Genomic DNA, 16143 nt, shown 5'->3' with positions numbered 1-16143 from the left:
AGTACATAAACAGAGACACGCGAGGGGCAGAATACGTGCAGCAGCAGCCCCCATAGCACCCCCTCCGCCGCATCACTTTCTGCCTCCCTTCCCCAGCCTCCCGCTGCCTCCTCGCTGCAACTTGCTCTTTCCGGTGTCAACTGCAATCCCTGTGTGTGTGGATCGATGGTCTCGTGAGGGGGCAGCTTGCGGAGGCAACAACAGGAAAACTGCAGCACGCAGCTGAAGCGGCACCTCCAGTAGTTAGCTTTGCAGCGCAGGAGCAGCTTCAAAGCGTTGCAACAACCAGTTTCGCAGTCATGAGCAAATACAGCAAGCCCTAGAGAGGGAAGAAAAATCGAAGAAAGCAGCAGCAGCAGCAGCAGCAGCTGAGGTCCCCCCACCAGCACCACCATAAGCACCTTGAGGCGCCAATAAGGAGAGAAGCCGGAGACTTCTGCCACTTTGCACTGACTGAGAGACACCCGTATCGACTCCAAAGCGTGTTGCTCCATGCTCGCTGTCGTCGGCCTCGTTGATGCTGCTTATGTAATCAGCCAAGTCTTCAGACGGCGATCGCCATGCCTTCTCAACTTCCGGGGTGCATAGCATGCAAGAATTGGGCAGCAGCAAGTGCAGGTATCATCGAAGCTGCCGCTTTGAAGTTCCGTGTTGCGATGATCTCCTGCTGCTGGCGTTGCGGGCAGCACGTGACTTGCTAACACAGTGGTGGCACCTAACACCTCGTTGAAGGAAGACGTAAGTGGGGAGAAGGAGGATAGAAGGCGAGGGAATTCGGCCGCACACAGCATGCAGCAGCTGGCCGCCTGGTCTTGCTGCTTTGCTTCAGGTTGCTGCAGCGAATAGTTTATGGGAAGCGGCTCTAGATGGCGCGAACCCTGCACACGAGGCCCTCTTAGTGATGAAATTCGGCTGCCTCGCACGCCTCTGTTGGCTAGGCGGCAGCTGACAGGCGCAGCGACCGCCCTTTTAGCGCTGCACAATTCCAGTCGCCCGGCTGTACATACAGGTGGCAAGCCGGATGCGGTTACTGTGTGCTGAGGCCCCTAGGTCTTCTTCAAAGGGCTCCTCTGAAATAACAATTTGCGTAACAAGGGTGGGCAAGGTAGTTTTACCCGTGATACTCTGTTGCTGGTGTGGCAGCAGGGGCTGCACAACAGTGGTGCTCGCTGTTGAGTCGGCAGATGGCAGCAGCACTCTCACAGCCAGCGCGGCAGGCAAATGGTAATTCAACTGGCACTCAATTGCCAAATTTAAATCCCTCCTGCTTTGCCTATTTCAAGGTGTTAGAGGCTAATCCGCGGCCCTAACTTCCTTATTTCCTGCATTCCTGGTGGCTGCACGAAGCTAGGAGTAAGCCCATGGGTAAGCAGCAGCAGCAGCAGCAGCAGCAGACGATGACAAGACTCGGGGCCTCCTCTCCGTGGGCGCCACGACCCCTTGACCGTTGCGCTAAGGTGCACCGAATTTAAGAAGCAACAGCTCGCATAACACCGTTAAAAACGTAGTAGTAGACGCATGCGGACACCCGATTACCCAGCGATTGTTGCCACTGTCACTGCGGTCTCTGCAGCAGCGGTCGCCTTCGAGGGCCCCTAGAGGCCCCCCCCCCTCCCCCCTAAACCTCCGCTTTGCGTCTGCTGCCGCAGGAGCAGAACCTCCCAGCAATAACACCGTTGGGCAGGGTACAAGGCAGCAACAGCAGCACGCCTGAACTGCAGCAGGGGCCTTGTTGCTGTAGCTGCCGCCGCAGGCGCTGTAGCACTTGCAGATGCTGGCCTCTCCTCCCTTGACGCGCAGCTGAAGCACTTCCCGCTGCTGTCTTCGGCTGCACGGAAGGCAGCGCATGCTTTGCGCAGAGCAGCAACTTCTGCAGCAGCAGCAGCGGCACCTGCAACTGTGGGCATTGACTGCACGGCAGCACCACCAGCCACTGAAGCGTTCGAAAGCTTCATGACAATGGAGGAACCTTACTTTATGGAGTGTCATGAGGACTGCCGGTCCCTCAAGTTTCAGCATGGTGGGGTGCTCATGAGCATGATTATGCTCATGATTATGCTCATGATTATGCTCATGCTCATGCTCATGATGATGCTCATGATCATGCTCATGATCATGCTCATGATTATGCTCATGATCATGCTCATGCTCATGATTATGCTCATGCTCATGATTATGCTCATGATTATGCTCATGCTCATGATTATGCTCATGATCATGATTATGCTTGTGATTATGATTATGCTCATCATCATGCTTATGCTCGTGATTATGCTCATGCTCATGATCATCCTGCAGGTGTTTGCGGCTGCCCGCTACTGAAACTGTAGCACGTATGATAGTGATGCGGGAAGCTGGAATTTCAGGATGTCTCTCTCATCGTGCTTCTCGCGTATGTCTCTCTCATCGTGCTTCTCGCGCTATTGTTGGCTGCCCTTGTCACTGTCTCTGTCTCTTGCTTTTTTTGTGCAGCCTACAGACTGCCCCTGGACAAGGATGGGAGCTTCAGCAGCACCAGCGCGAACAATATTTGTGTGTTGCATTGTTGCGGCTTGTTGGTCCTTGGATGGGGGGAGCGCCTTCTGCCTTATTGCGCTGTATCCGCAGCTAGGGGGTTTCTTAAGCTTCGCCAGCAAGCCATTGAAGTAAGTGCAGCTGCTCTCGCGACTTTGGCTGTTGTGGTCCTGCTGCGGAATGCCATCGTTGCGCAGTGTATGGCCAGCCTCCGAGTGTTATGCGTGCTGCTGTCGCTGCTCTCCTCTACGCCGCTGAAGGCGTAGTGACTTCTTGCTGCTACTGCGTTGTGTGTGTGTGTGTGTGTGTATGTGCTGCCTTTTGGCTTAGCTGGAGGCTCCTGTATCTGAGTTGCTGCTGAGCAACTGCTGCCGCCTCCTGGCAGTAGCAGCTGGCAGGAGAGCTGTCGTGCTGCCTGTTGGGGACTGTTTGAAGGGCTGTGCTTTAGCAGCCAACACAGCACCCCTTTCTGAAAAGGCTGCAACGTCAGCAAGCTGTCTTGCTCCTGGATTTCGACAAGTCGAAGCTGCAGTTCTTCCAGAGGCTGTTACTGCGATTGCGTGGACGGGTGTGTGGCTCCTAGGGTGCAGCTGCGGTAGCTGCTCTGTCCTCACATTCGAGAGCAGGGCATGCTCTTGCTGTTTTCTCTCAGCATTTTGGGGGCTCTTTGCGAATTCTGAGAGAAAGCAGTGCAGACACTGCGACTGCGCTGCTGCTGCTGCTGCTGTCCGTAGTGCCTGCCGCGCTGCTTTCTTCGCACGCGATGCTGTTGTTGCTGTTGCTGGTTGGCTGTTTTTGCTGCAGGCGACAACCGTTTGCTGCTGAACACCTATAGCAGTGGGCTTTTCATTGCGGATGGAAAGGGGGGAGTCTTGGTCGCTGTGGAGCCTTCGCTGAGGATCTCTGGTGAGCTCACTCGGGTAGAGCGCCGCGCAGTTCGCAGCAGGCAAGACGCATGCGAACCACAGTATACACTTCCTCAGATGTTCATAAGCAGCAAGGGGCCTGCTTAGGCGCGTGCGTTTACACGGTGTACTAGCAGTGCAATGCGGGGGACGGTGGTGTTGCAGCAATTGCTGGAGTCGCCAGACGTGGCTGTGCGGGAGGGCTTCCGAGAGAGACAGTTGCAGTGCTCGCCTCCCGCGATCCCCTCGCCCTTTGGATTCTGAATTCGGAAGAAAGCGCTGAAAGCAACAGCAGCTGCAAGAGCAGCAACGGCGTCTCCTTGCTCCCCATTAGCCTGGCCAGCCTTGAGGGCTCTTTGGATATGGAAGCAGCAGCACTTGCAAAGGGGTGAGGGTGCCTCCTGCATTGCCTTGGCTTGTGCATCGCTAGCGCTCCCTCTAGTGCTGTTGGTTTGGGGTGTACTTTCAGTGCTGTGCCTGCTCTCAACGACGCCGTGACACGTTGCGATGCAGAAGAGTGCTTGATGCTGCTGCAGCTGCCGCCCTTGCGCCTTGACACCCAACCAGTGTTGTGTGTGTCTTCTCTCCATCTCTCTATTTCTCTATGCCTGTGTGTGCCTATGTTGTATGTGTGTGAGTGCGTGTTGTCTGTGTATATATCTCTATATGTATATCTACGTGTGTATATCTATATGTAGGTGTATATCTATGTATGTTTGTGTGTTGTCTGTGTGCATTTCGATACGTGTGCTGCAGCAAGGGCCGATGCTTGGGCATTTCGGTAGTTTCTCCTGCGGCAGCATCAAAAGATCCCAAAAGCACCGCTGAGCTGCCCTTTATCGCTGCTCTCTTTGCGATTGGGGATGAAGAGCTTGAGGGTGGCTCTCATGATGCGAAGCAGGAAAAGCGGCCCCGTACGGCCTTCTCTAGTGCTGCTGAGGAGGACGCCTATTTAGCTGAAGCAAACCTGCAAATGTCTTCGCTCCTCCTCTTCGCGCACATTCAAGACGCAAGGGGGGGGCAACAGCCGCAGCCAGGACTGCATCTGCAGCCGTTTGCTGCCGCAGTGAACGAGGCACGTGTCTCTTCTTTTAAGAATCCTAGTCGTTTTTTGTTGGCAAGGGCAGCTGCATCTGCTGCAGCCGTCCGCACGGTTTGCCATGTTTTGTTTTTCCGGCCGGTTCTGCACTCGACCACTCCTGTGGCTAACCGCTCCAAGAGGCCGCTGCAGATGCACTGTCTGGAGAGGAAGTTGCTCAGCTATTGTTTTTTGTGTGCATTCGTTCTGCTGCTTGTCTGCAGATTTACTTGAGCTCGCTGAGAGCAGTAACAAGGGCCACGTTGTTGGCGCTCCCGGAATGGGGGGCGATCTGCGTGAGGTGTACAGACACGACACAGGTCTCCTTCTTCGCTTGCAATCAACTTGTCGAGCAGCTCCCAGACTGTAGCACACGCCTCGGTTGGGGAGACACCAACGCAGCGGATGAAGGTGAGTGCAAAGCGCCAGAGCCTAGTGATCTCGCGCTCCTCGTAGGCAGTCCGGGGGGAGGGAAGGAAAAGGGGAAGGGGAAGCGGCAGTTGCTGTTGCCGCCACGAAAGCGACTACCCCCGCACACCAACAAGAAGAAGAATAGATGTTCTCGGCGCTGCCGCCTTTTCGATTTTATTGCTGCGCTAGAGGCCTCTACGTGGAGCTGTTACGTCATGCCGGAGGGCAGGGCGTTAGAGACAGCAGACGAAGATGCACGTCCAATGGGTTTGGCGGTTTTTACGGCTTTTTCGGATCGAGTTATACGCGACATGGTTCGATGGCATCTCTAAATCGTAACGTGCAGGCGCCTAATTTCTTACTCACAAGGCAGGGGGCTGCTAGGCTGCATGCAGGTAAAGCCTCTTGGGGTCTGGCTAGTGGGGTGTATCGCAGAGAGTTTCGGTGGTTTTCGCTGATGGTGCGTTCTGCCGCAGGCAGATGCCGATACGCCGCTCTTGAGCTCTCCAGCTGTCTTCTTCATCGCTGAGTCTGCAGGTGAGGGCAGACGTCGAGAAACGCGGAGTTGGGTAATTTCTGCTGGATTTGCTACGGGGGGGAAGGAGGGGGCAGGGGAGGGTGTCGTACAGCCTCTGGAGGCTCACGGTTCAAAATTTGCTAGACAGCGCAGCTGTGGGGGGGTTTTATGCTGAAGCGTCGCGTAGGCATGTGGCCATGTAGGCGTTTGTGCATGCGATGTTCCCTCTATCCTTACATTACCAGTCAGTCCGCGTGTGTAGCTGATTTTTACCCCTCTCTCTCTCTGCGTGCGGCGGCTTGCTGCGCCTGCACCACACGTGGATTTTTGCGGATTTGTCTGGGTGTGTGTTGTGTGTGAGGTTCCCGCAGGGGAAGTAACCGTCCACTTCGCCGATCGCTGCAGAACGCTTGTTAGGAATACGGGAACCGAAGAAATCCCACTGCTCCCGCCTCTCCATTTCCAAAAGCAGCAGCACGACTCTCAGGATGAAGCGTTGATTTGGGCTTGGCTATCGGAGGAGCCGCCGCAGAAGCTCACAACTGCCGATGCTGATGTCGACGAAGAGAGCAGCAGGAGAAGGAACAACACCAGCTGCGGGAGTGAAAGCCGCAGCAGCAGCAGCAGCAGCAGCAGTGCGACGCGGAGGGAGGACCACAGCAAAGCAACAGGTGTCAGACGTCATGGGGGCTTTACAACTGGGCAGGAGAAGCAGCTAAAGAGCGGCAGCAGCCAGTCAGCCATGCCTAGCCTCAGGAAAGATCGGCGCGGTAAGGCGAAGCAGAGCACTTCCCACAGTAGCTACCGTGAAGCTGCGGGATCAAACGTCTGGAGTTGCAGTGGCAAAGCAGCGCGAGAGGCAGCTCTTGCTGCAGCAGAAAAGGCACTGCATGCTGCAATACCAAGGGGCAATAGCAGTGCTATTCGCAGATGGCAGGAGCGCTTGCAGCTTTCCCCAGAGCACCTCGAAGTGGAAACACTGCTCAAGAAGGCAAGTCTTCGATCGTATCCTGCTGGTGCTGCTGCAGCTGGATATGAAGGCCTATATATACATATATATGTAGGAACTGCTGCAACAGGATCTGTGTTGTTTTTGCATTGTTTGCTGCCGTGACATAGCTGTTGCCGCCAGCCGCGACGTTTGCTGCTTGGTGCTGCTGCCAGGATTTGGATTGGAGTGCAGTATTTCCAGTTCCAGCATTCCAGCTTCAGCAGCGATCTTTTTCTGGCCGAACTGTTGCTGCGGTTGCATTGCAGGCTGATGGAGAAGAAGGCCTCTTTGGAGCTGAAAGCTACCTCCCGGATGCTGTGGCTGCCCCCCTTCTTGCAGCGTTGCGTGTGTTTGAGTGGCGTCTCGCTACTTCTGAGATCTCATGCAGTGCAGCACGCGATGCTCTAAGGCAGCAGCTACAACAGGAGCAGCAGAAAATTGACGAATCGCTACAGCGGTCCTCACCAGAGCAGCAACAGCAGCAGCAGCATTCCACGCTTGGCACGCAGGCTGCGCAGTTGCGCGGGGCTGTACAGACACTGCAACAACAGCAGCAGCTGTTGCTGCAGCGCGTCATGGGACTTAGAGAGAAAGAAGAGACACATGCTGAGAGGACAAGTAGAGTGCAGAGGATTCTCAACAGGTTGTTTGCACAGCAGCAGCTGCTGCAGCAAGAGCTGCAAGATAACGACTCTCTTCTTTCATTGGTAGCCGCCGAGCAGCAGCACCTTGAGAGTATAGCTCTGCTGTCTACTGTGGCTGCTAAAACAACGCCTAAAGAACGGCTCCAACAACGAAAGGCTGTCAGGGAGCGAGCTCAACAACTGCGGCAGTTGCTGCTTCGCATGCAGCAGCAACAGCAAGTACAACAAGAGGTGTATGAGGAGCAGCTGGCGCTGACAATGGGCGTCTTTAATTCGCTGGAGGCTGCCGAAACGCTGCCGCAAGGGTTGAAGCGGTACGTGGGTGTCTTGGCGCCTTCGGTTATGAGCTGCTTCGCTGTACAGCTGCACTTGCTGCTCCATCGATTTTGCTGCTGCACTTGCTGCTCCATCGATTTTGCTGCTGCACTTGCTGCTCCATCGATTTTGGCGCTGCACGTGCCCCTGGATGTGCAGCAGGGAGTTTCACAGCGGCGAAGCTTGCGTTGCCGCGCCGTGCATCTGTCGTTAGGACTGTTTGTGTGATGCTTTTTACAGCCTCGGAGCAGCTGTGGCTCAACAGACGCGGCGTGTCATTTTGCTGCTGGGTCGAGCAGATGCACTGGCATTGGAAAAGATAGGGGAGGTGCTGCCGGAAGCTAGACCGTCACAGCAACAGTCACAGCAACAGAAGCAAATTGTAGCCGCAGTTACAGCCGCAGCAGCACCCTCTTGCACAGGCAAAAGCAGCGCCAGCCGAAGGCAACCGTGCAGGCCAGGTGCACACTTTGCTCTGCCCTCAGAAGTCTGGGAAGAAGGATTTGAGGATGACACGTTGCAGCAGCAGGATCAGGTTCAAGTGTCAGATGGAGCACCTGCGAAAGCAGTGCAGGAAGAGCTGGTTGCCGCATTGTTTCCTTCACAGCCACTGCAAGCCGTGGGATGCCGTTTGCAGCAATCATTGTTCATCGAAACTAGTGAAAAGGATCGTGAAAATCCAGAAGTAGCAGCAGCCGGTGCTGCTGATGCAGCTTCTGGTTCCGGAGAAGAGATGGCAGCTCCCAGCTTGCAGCAGCGACAGCAGGAGGAGGAACGGCAGCAGAACCTTGGAGGGGTATCGGAGCTCCTGCAGAGAGCAAAGTAAGAAGGAAGTTATGAGAAGATTTTTTGCTGCCCTCGAAGCGCTGCTCTCGCTGTCTAGGCTTCGCAGCAGCAGGTTCGGGGAGCGCTTCGTGGTGTGCTGGGGTGTGCCTTCTGTTGCAGGGTGCTGCAAGACGAAGCCTCCAATCTGGAAAAGTCTCTCTCTGCTGTTGAGCAGCAGACGCCGTCGTGTCTCCCGCTTTCGAAGGGACTACTGGCTGAGAAGGAAAGCGAGTTTCACGAGTTTCTGCACTTCCTGGAGGAGCAGCCGCAGCATGAGCTGCGGGAGCAGCTCATACTGCGGGAGCAGCAGCAGGGCCTTAACGTTCCTCTTTCGGAGGCGAAAAAGCCTCGCCTGCCGCTGATGCAGCAGCTGCTGGATGCCGAGGTGACTCGCCGCGCGAGGGAAGCTGCTGGACGTCGAGCGCTGCTGCAGCAGCTGCAGCTGGGTGGCAGAGTGGAGGACTGTGCAGCAGGCACAGCACAGGGGCTTGTCGCAGTCGAAGCGGATCTGTTGCTGCGAACGCAAACGACGTTAGATGCCTTCGAGGCAGAGGAAGGAGAGCATGACTTCGAATGGGAGACGCTGGAGAGCAGTCTGGAGGGTTGGAGCGATGATGGAGCCCGCAGAATCAGCAGCAGCAGCAGCAGCAGGAGCAGGAGCAGCAGCGGCGGCGGATCAAGTGACAGTGGCAGCCTTGAACACAGGAGGTACAGCAGCAATCGCACGACTCGCCGAGGAGTCGACGCTTCGGGCAGCGAAAGCGAAGAGCTTGAAGGAGCTACCCTCTCAGAGGCAGACACGGAATGTCGCGAGGTGTCAAGGAAGCCTGTTTCTGCGTCTAAGGGCACACATAATCAGCCCCTTGCGTTCGCGAATTCGGAGACTTCGCCTTCCGCGCTATTTCCTGATCCTGCCAAAGCCGTAGTGCCCTCGTCTCATCCCAACACGCGGCTTCCTCTCAGCGCCTCGGGAGTCTCCCTGCCTCCGGATCGTACGAAGGCCTCTTTTCCGCCAACTCCTCAGAAGGCGGTAGCAGTTCTCCCACCAGATCCTACTAAGAAGGCGGTGGCAGTTCTCCCACCAGATCCTACTCAGAAGGCGGTAGCAGTTCTCCCACCAGATCCTACTCAGAAGGCGGTGGCAGTTCTCCCGCCAGATCCTACTAAGAAGGCGGTAGCAGTTCTCCCACCAGATCCTACTCAGAAGGCGGTGGCAGTTCTCCCACCAGATCCTACTAAGAAGGCGGTAGCAGTTCTCCCACCAGATCCTACTAAGAAGGCGGTAGCAGTCCTCCCACCAGATCCTACTAAGAAGGCGGTAGCAGTCCTCCCACCAGATCCTACTAAGAAGGCGGTAGCAATTCTCCCACCAGATCCTACTAAGAAGGCAGCAGCAGTCCTACCACCAGATCCTACTAAGAAGGCAGCAGCAGTCCTCCCACCAGATCCTACTGAAGTAGATTCTGCTAGAGCTTTGTCTCCCCCGGATTCTACAAAGGACGTGACGCTATCTGGTGCCACAAATGTCTCCTTGCCGCCAGACACGTCTTCACAAGCCTCACCCCCCTCAAAGTCTACCATGAAGCTTCCAGAAGCCACTTCCTTTGGGGCATCAAAGGCATTCAGCGAAACGCAAGAGAAGACAGACTCCCAGGCAGCGGCTTTGGCAGGGGGAGAAAGCAGTTCCTTCAAGGGGCTTTTTCTTGGCAGCGCTGCCGGATCGACAAAACAGTCTGAAGACACAACTAGCAGCAGCAGCGGCACTGGGGGCCTCTTCGGGAACAAAAGCGTCGGCATCTTTGGTAGCACTGGCAGCAGATCAGGGGGTGAAGGGCTCTTCGGTAGCAGCAGCAGCAGCGGAGGAAGCAGCCTGTTTGGAGGCAGCAGCAGCAGCAGCGGCAGCAGCAGCACCCCCATTAGCAGCGGCGGGGGAGGAGGTCTCTTTGGAGACACCAGCAAAAAGCCCACAGACGCTTCCACCGCTTCGCCCTTTAGCAGTGGAGGCTTTGGCAGCAGCAGTAGCAGTAGCAGCACGCTAGACATCAAGAGCATCGGTAATAGCCTCGCAGCCTCGCCCGTGTCGCAAGCCTCTGGATTTCAAGGCTCAGCGTTTGCCACTGGCCCCTTCGGATCTACCGGTACATTCGGGGGGGGGGGCACTCAGAAGTCTTCCTCTGGGAGTGGACTTGTGAGTATTTTAGGGCAGAGTCTCTTCGGGAGCGGGAGCGGCGGAGAGACTGCTGCAGGGGGGGGGGGGCGGCTGCTCCTCTGCTGCGGACAGCACCTAGTCACCAACGAAGTGTTATGCCAGTTGGCGGCAGCAGCTCTTTCTCTCCCCAGCCGCAGGTGCTGCAGCAGCAGCAACAGCAGCAGCCAGTTATTTCGTTCGGCGATGTAAACGTCGGCGACATCGGTCTGCAGCAGCGGCAGACGTACAACTTTGGACTGGTGAGTCTCTCCTGTCGTTTCTGGCGCCGCTGAGGCTTCAGCAGCGACTGCAGCCGCCCCTGCACCCACTGACAGTACTAAACTCCCCGCTGTACCTGTTGGTGTCAATCCGGTCGGGTGTTTGCTGTTGCTTCGTGAGCTCCTGCCGCAGTCCAACAATAGCAGTGGTCTCGGCGATCTGCATCTCGACGGTGGTCTTGCCGTGCGGGAGAATTCGCAGGCTGCGATCGGCTCTCAGCAGCAGGGTAGGGCAGTCAATCTTGTTGTATGTGGGGATATTGGGAGCGGCTTCCTCGGGTGCACTGCCAAATCGTGCCATGACTCTTTCATTCGCTGCTTCCTGAGTCACGCAGTCCTTGTGCTCCCCCCTCATGGGCTGCATTTGTATGCCTGGCTGCTGTTTCCATTCCCCTCCTTTTGCGTGTCCCTTCTGTTTGTCTGCCTTCTACCTCTTGCATGCTTTGCTCGCTGCTTTGAATGAAAAATTCGCCGTTGGTTCATGGGTGGTGGTGGTGTTGTTGTTGCTCTGGCCTCTGGATGCCCCGTGGTTGTAATCTCTTTGGATGGCCGTCAACGTCGCACGTAGATGGAGATCCTAGAGTTGCTACACTTGCTGCTTGCTCGCGTGCCAGAGTGCTGCATGGTCTTCGCAGGTGGCTTCTCTGCATTCGCTTCGCACGGCACAGGCTTTGCCTCGCTAGCCCAGCAGCAGCTGCCCTCTGGCGGCTTTTTCGCTGCGGCAGCGCAGCAGCAGCAGCAGCAACAACAGGGCTTTGGTTGGGGTATTAACACACAATCAGCATCAACGTCCCCATTTGGTAGCAGTTCCTCGGGATTTCCTGCCGCTGCGGGTCCACTATCTTCTGCGCCTTCCGGTGCAACGACGAGTTCTTCCACCTCCGTCGCTCTCGGCGATAAGAGCATCTGGACGCGGGCACGATCATCAAATCCGCTCAACTGAAGACTGTGGACTGCCAAGGTATAGCGCCACTGAGCTGGTCAGCTAGTATTGGTATGGCGGCTGCTTTTCGCTTGCTTGCACGCATTGTAGTGACGGGAGAACGTTCATTCTGGAGCGGTTGCAGTGGATGGTGTGTTTTGCTTCCGTCGCTTAGATGAGTCAAGGCAGCTAGCTGTACTAACTATGGATTACTTCGCTGCCCTTGGCCAGCGGGCTTTCGCGAGTTCTGCACGGAGGCATTTTCAAGACTGTTCGTCAACTCAACCGAGCAGATCTCTGCGGGTGAGCTAACGGCCGGCAGTCTCGGTAACCTTGAACCTTGAGAAATTTATCTTGCCAACAGAACAGACAGCGTGTAGCAACCCCGCAGTTCGGGCTGCACCTTCCAGCAACAGCCGTGACGGTCGTGTCTGGCTAGCCACATTAGGCGGCCAGTATGTGACCTATGCCTACTTGCCCCGCGGCTATCGTCTGTGACGCAGTGCCCCTGGAAGATACTTCGCTAGTCACGTAGTCTGTATTGAACTTCTGGGGCACTGTAAACACGAAATTCAGAATAGCACGCTAGCTATAAAAGTTACCCAAGACAAAAAGCACCACAGGTTCCACCAGTCACCGTAATACTGGTTTAACGCCCACGAACGGAGGGCTGGTGACAACTTCCGTGACTAAATAGATGACGAAAGGGGCTGCAAAACGCAGCCCCTTTCGTCAACTTCCTCATCGCCATGAGAAATCCTGCTGCTGCAGCACACACCGCCAAGGCCAGCGCCACTAACAGGTCATGGTCTGTTCATGTGAAGTGTCCGCATCACCACCTACTCGGGGGGCACGAACAGCGCCTGCGTGATTGAAGGATCTGTTGCGTTGCCGCGGAGCAGGAGAATGTGGCCTATTGCAAACCATATTCTTGGGCGGCCGCTGCTGATACTGCAAGTGTCACAACCGCCGCTGTTGCTGCTGTTTCACGAGTCGCTTTTCTGCGGTGTCTGCATCTGCCAGGACGAAGGTACTGCCCAGCTGGATGTACACCTCGCGTCCTGGAGGAAGTGTGCGCACTTCGTGGAGTGCTACCGCACCTTCACTCTTGTAATCTTCCTTCACAGCCACAGCTGGTGACTCTGAAGTCTCCTCCGCTCCTTGACGCTTGCTTCCTAGGGCTCTTGACGGGGGGCCTCCCGCTTCAGGAACCCGCAGCATGTCGCCTCTTGTAAGGAATACCGGGTTCATGAGAAAACAAAAAGCTCGAAAAGCTATAAAGCGGGCAGACAGCTAGAAACATATGCTACGAATACCGTGTAGGTAGGGGAATAGCTGTAAAGGGGAACGGCGGACCATACAACCGCTTCAAGGCGCTCTGCGGCATCGACTCTGCAGGCCAGGAATTTTCGCCGTAACAGCATAGCAGAAGCAATTGTAGAGCTTTTTCTTCCGTCCATTTCAAGATGATAAAACGGGGAATGCCAACTCTCGCGGAAGCATACGACCTCCTCGTTATCTTGTGGAATGTGATGCTCCGCACCTAGGGGGCCCCTGCACTGAGAGGGCCCCCTGGGGGCCTCTTGACGATAGTTGCAGCACAGTAAGAGATCCAGAGACTTCAGTCTTCAAATTACAATATTATGCTTACATTGATATCGTAGCGCGATAGGCGTGAAAGAAAACGGCATCTGTAGGCTGTTTCACTGAAGCGAGTTGTCGGTGACGCTCCTTCAGTAGATTGGTTTCCTGCGAAAAGGCTGTATATCTTGCTCCCTCTATCTAGTATGCGTTCTGTACCTGTTCATCATGCACAGAGAACGTTTGCCTGGTATATTTAGCGAGTAACAAGCTCTAACTACATGCGCCTAGCACTTCGGATACTATTCCAGATCGGCATAGATATCCGCGCATATACATAAGTACCACATCTACACCTCATATGTAACATATCCTGCTCTCTTTCATCGTGCTGTTCTACGCGACTTTTCCGCTGTTAACCATCGCAGGCGTCGTACGGTTAAGGGTCTGCTTTTGTCAACTCACACCAAAGCCTCTCGGGGGCCACAATGTTTTAGATAATGAAATGAGCTATATCGAACAATGAACGCTAAAACATGTAGCCTTTTCTTTCCTGATCCTCTTTGATCAAGCCGTTTTTCGTACAGAGGAGTAACAAAAGGTTTATATGTTTGTTTTGCTTACTATTGCCTTCCTGCTGAACGTGGACACAAAAGCCCACTGATATTCAGCACCACAAAATAGGGATTCACATCAGAAGATGGCTGTAAGGGCTCTTGTCACAGTGCTTGCAAGAAGTAATGAGTGATGATCCGTGCAGCGGGTCTTGTTACACTTCACTTTCTGCCACGCTAATTGCATTCAATTGAGATAGTCAAGAATCGACTGATTGTTTGTCCATTTCAGCAGCTTATTTATCGCAGAGTACGGCAAGCTTGATACAAGAAGGTGCGGTGTTGTGTGAGTGTGTGTTAAATGCTATGTGCAACAAGCTATGAGTGCCCATGACTGTAGTAAGGGTTCAGCTACGCCCAAAATAATTGTCTCTCTCCCCTCATGCTGGGGGCTGGGGGGGCTGAAAAAGAAAGAAATGATCTTTTAAGAAAAACTCAAGGGCTTTTTATTTAGCTTGTATCGATCCGCGAATCAAGTGTCTTACTACAGAGACCATATGTGAACGGATACGATTGGTGGTATCCCAAGATTCTGTCTGGCTGTTCCACCTCATACACTGGCTGTGGATGTAGTGGGATGCCACATTTGGCAGCCATTTGTCTATTCCGATCAAATTATTGATGATTCAATGGCTTGATTTTTGTTGGCCGCAATGTGAGGGGAAAAGTCTTCTGGCGATGGACGTTTCCGGTGGAACCCCACCAATCGGGGCAACAGGGGCCAGCCAGCAAGGCTGATGAAAACCCAGTTGCTCCACAACTGGTAAAAGGGCATGATTGGTCAGCTGACAAAAGCTTTCTGCATGCATTGACGAAGATACAGCTACCAGAATAGTATTGCGGTGGGAGGGAGTGGCGAGCAAATTTTATCAGCTAGCTGGAGATGTACCTAGCTTTGTGCACCCCAATGGAGAGAAACAAGCACTGCTTATAGTATTTATATCAAAGCAATTAGTACTTCTCTGCAAAGCACTTTGATAATCAACTGTAGTCTTGCTGCACGCACACGGCCTCCTTCTCACTGACAGATTCAAGCCTTCATACGAGCTCTGCCTCATCGTTTGTGGATCCTGATAAGTCAAACAATGAGCTTTGAGAATTTTTGAATAGCTGTGTATGCTGAAAAATATGGAACTCTGGCTTGCAACAGCTTCAGCGTAGCAAAAAAGCTGCTCTCTCAGTGGTTTCCTCAGATCTACCCAACGTGCTACGTCCGGTAATCGCAGGATGTGCAGTGAGACAGCGCGTTAACAGCCGACCGATGGAACCTCCGCACAGCATTGACTACTTGAGGTTTTAGGAGCAAATGAGAGCGACCACTGCACCTTTGGCTAAGAAAGAAGGGTCATCGGCATATGGAGCCTATGGGTATCGGTGATGTGCTAACCAGCTCTAGAATGCAGCCTAAGCAGTCTCGCATCAACGCGAAAAGAAAACCAGAAAAGCATTTGTGCTGCTAGGCCACCCCAGACAACCCCCAACAACGCACCTGCTTCCATCTTTGAAGATCGGTAGTACAATCCGGAACTGCAAGCTCACGTGAAAAGCCAGCGAGTTCGAGCAAGGAGAGTTTGTACGGCACACGTGGACAGCTTGCCAAGCAACGAAGGCGCATTAGGGAAACGGGAGGCCTCCGACGTAAGTTGCGGCGCAGTGAAGGGGAGCCACAAAGTATAGAGCCACAATTTGAGATCCACCACAAGTCAATTGTGTTCTGCTTCAAGTTCATATGAATGAAGTTGCTGGTGCTAGTAAAGACTGAATCTAAGAGGTTTTTACCATTTGAGGAGATGGCGCAAAAATGCAATCAGCCGATTTACTCGTGAGCTCATTCTCTAGGACTCCGGTTTGCTGCTGGTCACCAAAGCGCAAGTTTGGCAAGGCTATTGTAGTAAAATGCTACTTCGAGTTGGGATTGAGTTCTATCGGCACAATAAGTGGATTGTATGTTGAACTTGTGCACCATAACGAAGTCCTGGGTATGCCATGGCTCACCCAATTGAAGAAGCTCAGGGGGCCACAGCTGGGCGCTGTACAAGTGAGTGTGCCGACAAGCTGTAGAAACGAGCAACTCCTGGCCCTTTCAGCAACGTTCACTTTATCTTGGTGAGCGGCGTACAGTCTGCATTTCAACAAGGTGAGGCAAAGTCTTCCTGCGGGCAAATCAGCAGCTTAGCAGGAGACGATGAGTCTGAGCATTCAACTTGTCGGGTTGGCTTTACCCCCACTTTTGTACTAGATAATTCGATTGCGCTGTCATCTAAGCGGCAGAAACGAGTAAAGCTAAAGGATGAGCTCGCGAATGTGTTATATAATGGCGTGCTGCCAGCGGGCTGGCCACCAACTGGTCGTGAAGTTCT

At 54.2% G+C, this 16143-nt stretch overlaps 1 protein-coding gene across 1 annotated transcript; it reads left to right on the top strand.

Moving 5' to 3' along the window:
- The first annotated feature begins 1959 nt into the window (after positions 1-1959).
- On the top strand, positions 1960-11609 carry LOC34624458. The gene is given in 16 exon segments (XM_026334514.1): positions 1960-2020; positions 2473-2645; positions 2845-3082; positions 3319-3420; positions 3585-3807; positions 4176-4428; positions 5133-5222; positions 5385-5445; positions 5797-6416; positions 6683-7374; positions 7616-8197; positions 8321-8849; positions 9084-10449; positions 10452-10648; positions 10800-10893; positions 11302-11609. Coding segments are annotated over 16 exon segments (5589 nt in total).
- The last annotated feature ends 4534 nt before the right edge of the window (positions 11610-16143 follow it).

Source organism: Cyclospora cayetanensis, unplaced genomic scaffold (assembly GCF_002999335.1).
Source record: "Cyclospora cayetanensis isolate NF1_C8 unplaced genomic scaffold, CcayRef3 CcayRef3_contig_44, whole genome shotgun sequence".
NCBI lineage: Eukaryota > Apicomplexa > Conoidasida > Eucoccidiorida > Eimeriidae > Cyclospora > Cyclospora cayetanensis.
Note: the sequence above shows the minus strand (reverse complement) of the source record. Positions and strands in the feature narration are given on the sequence as shown.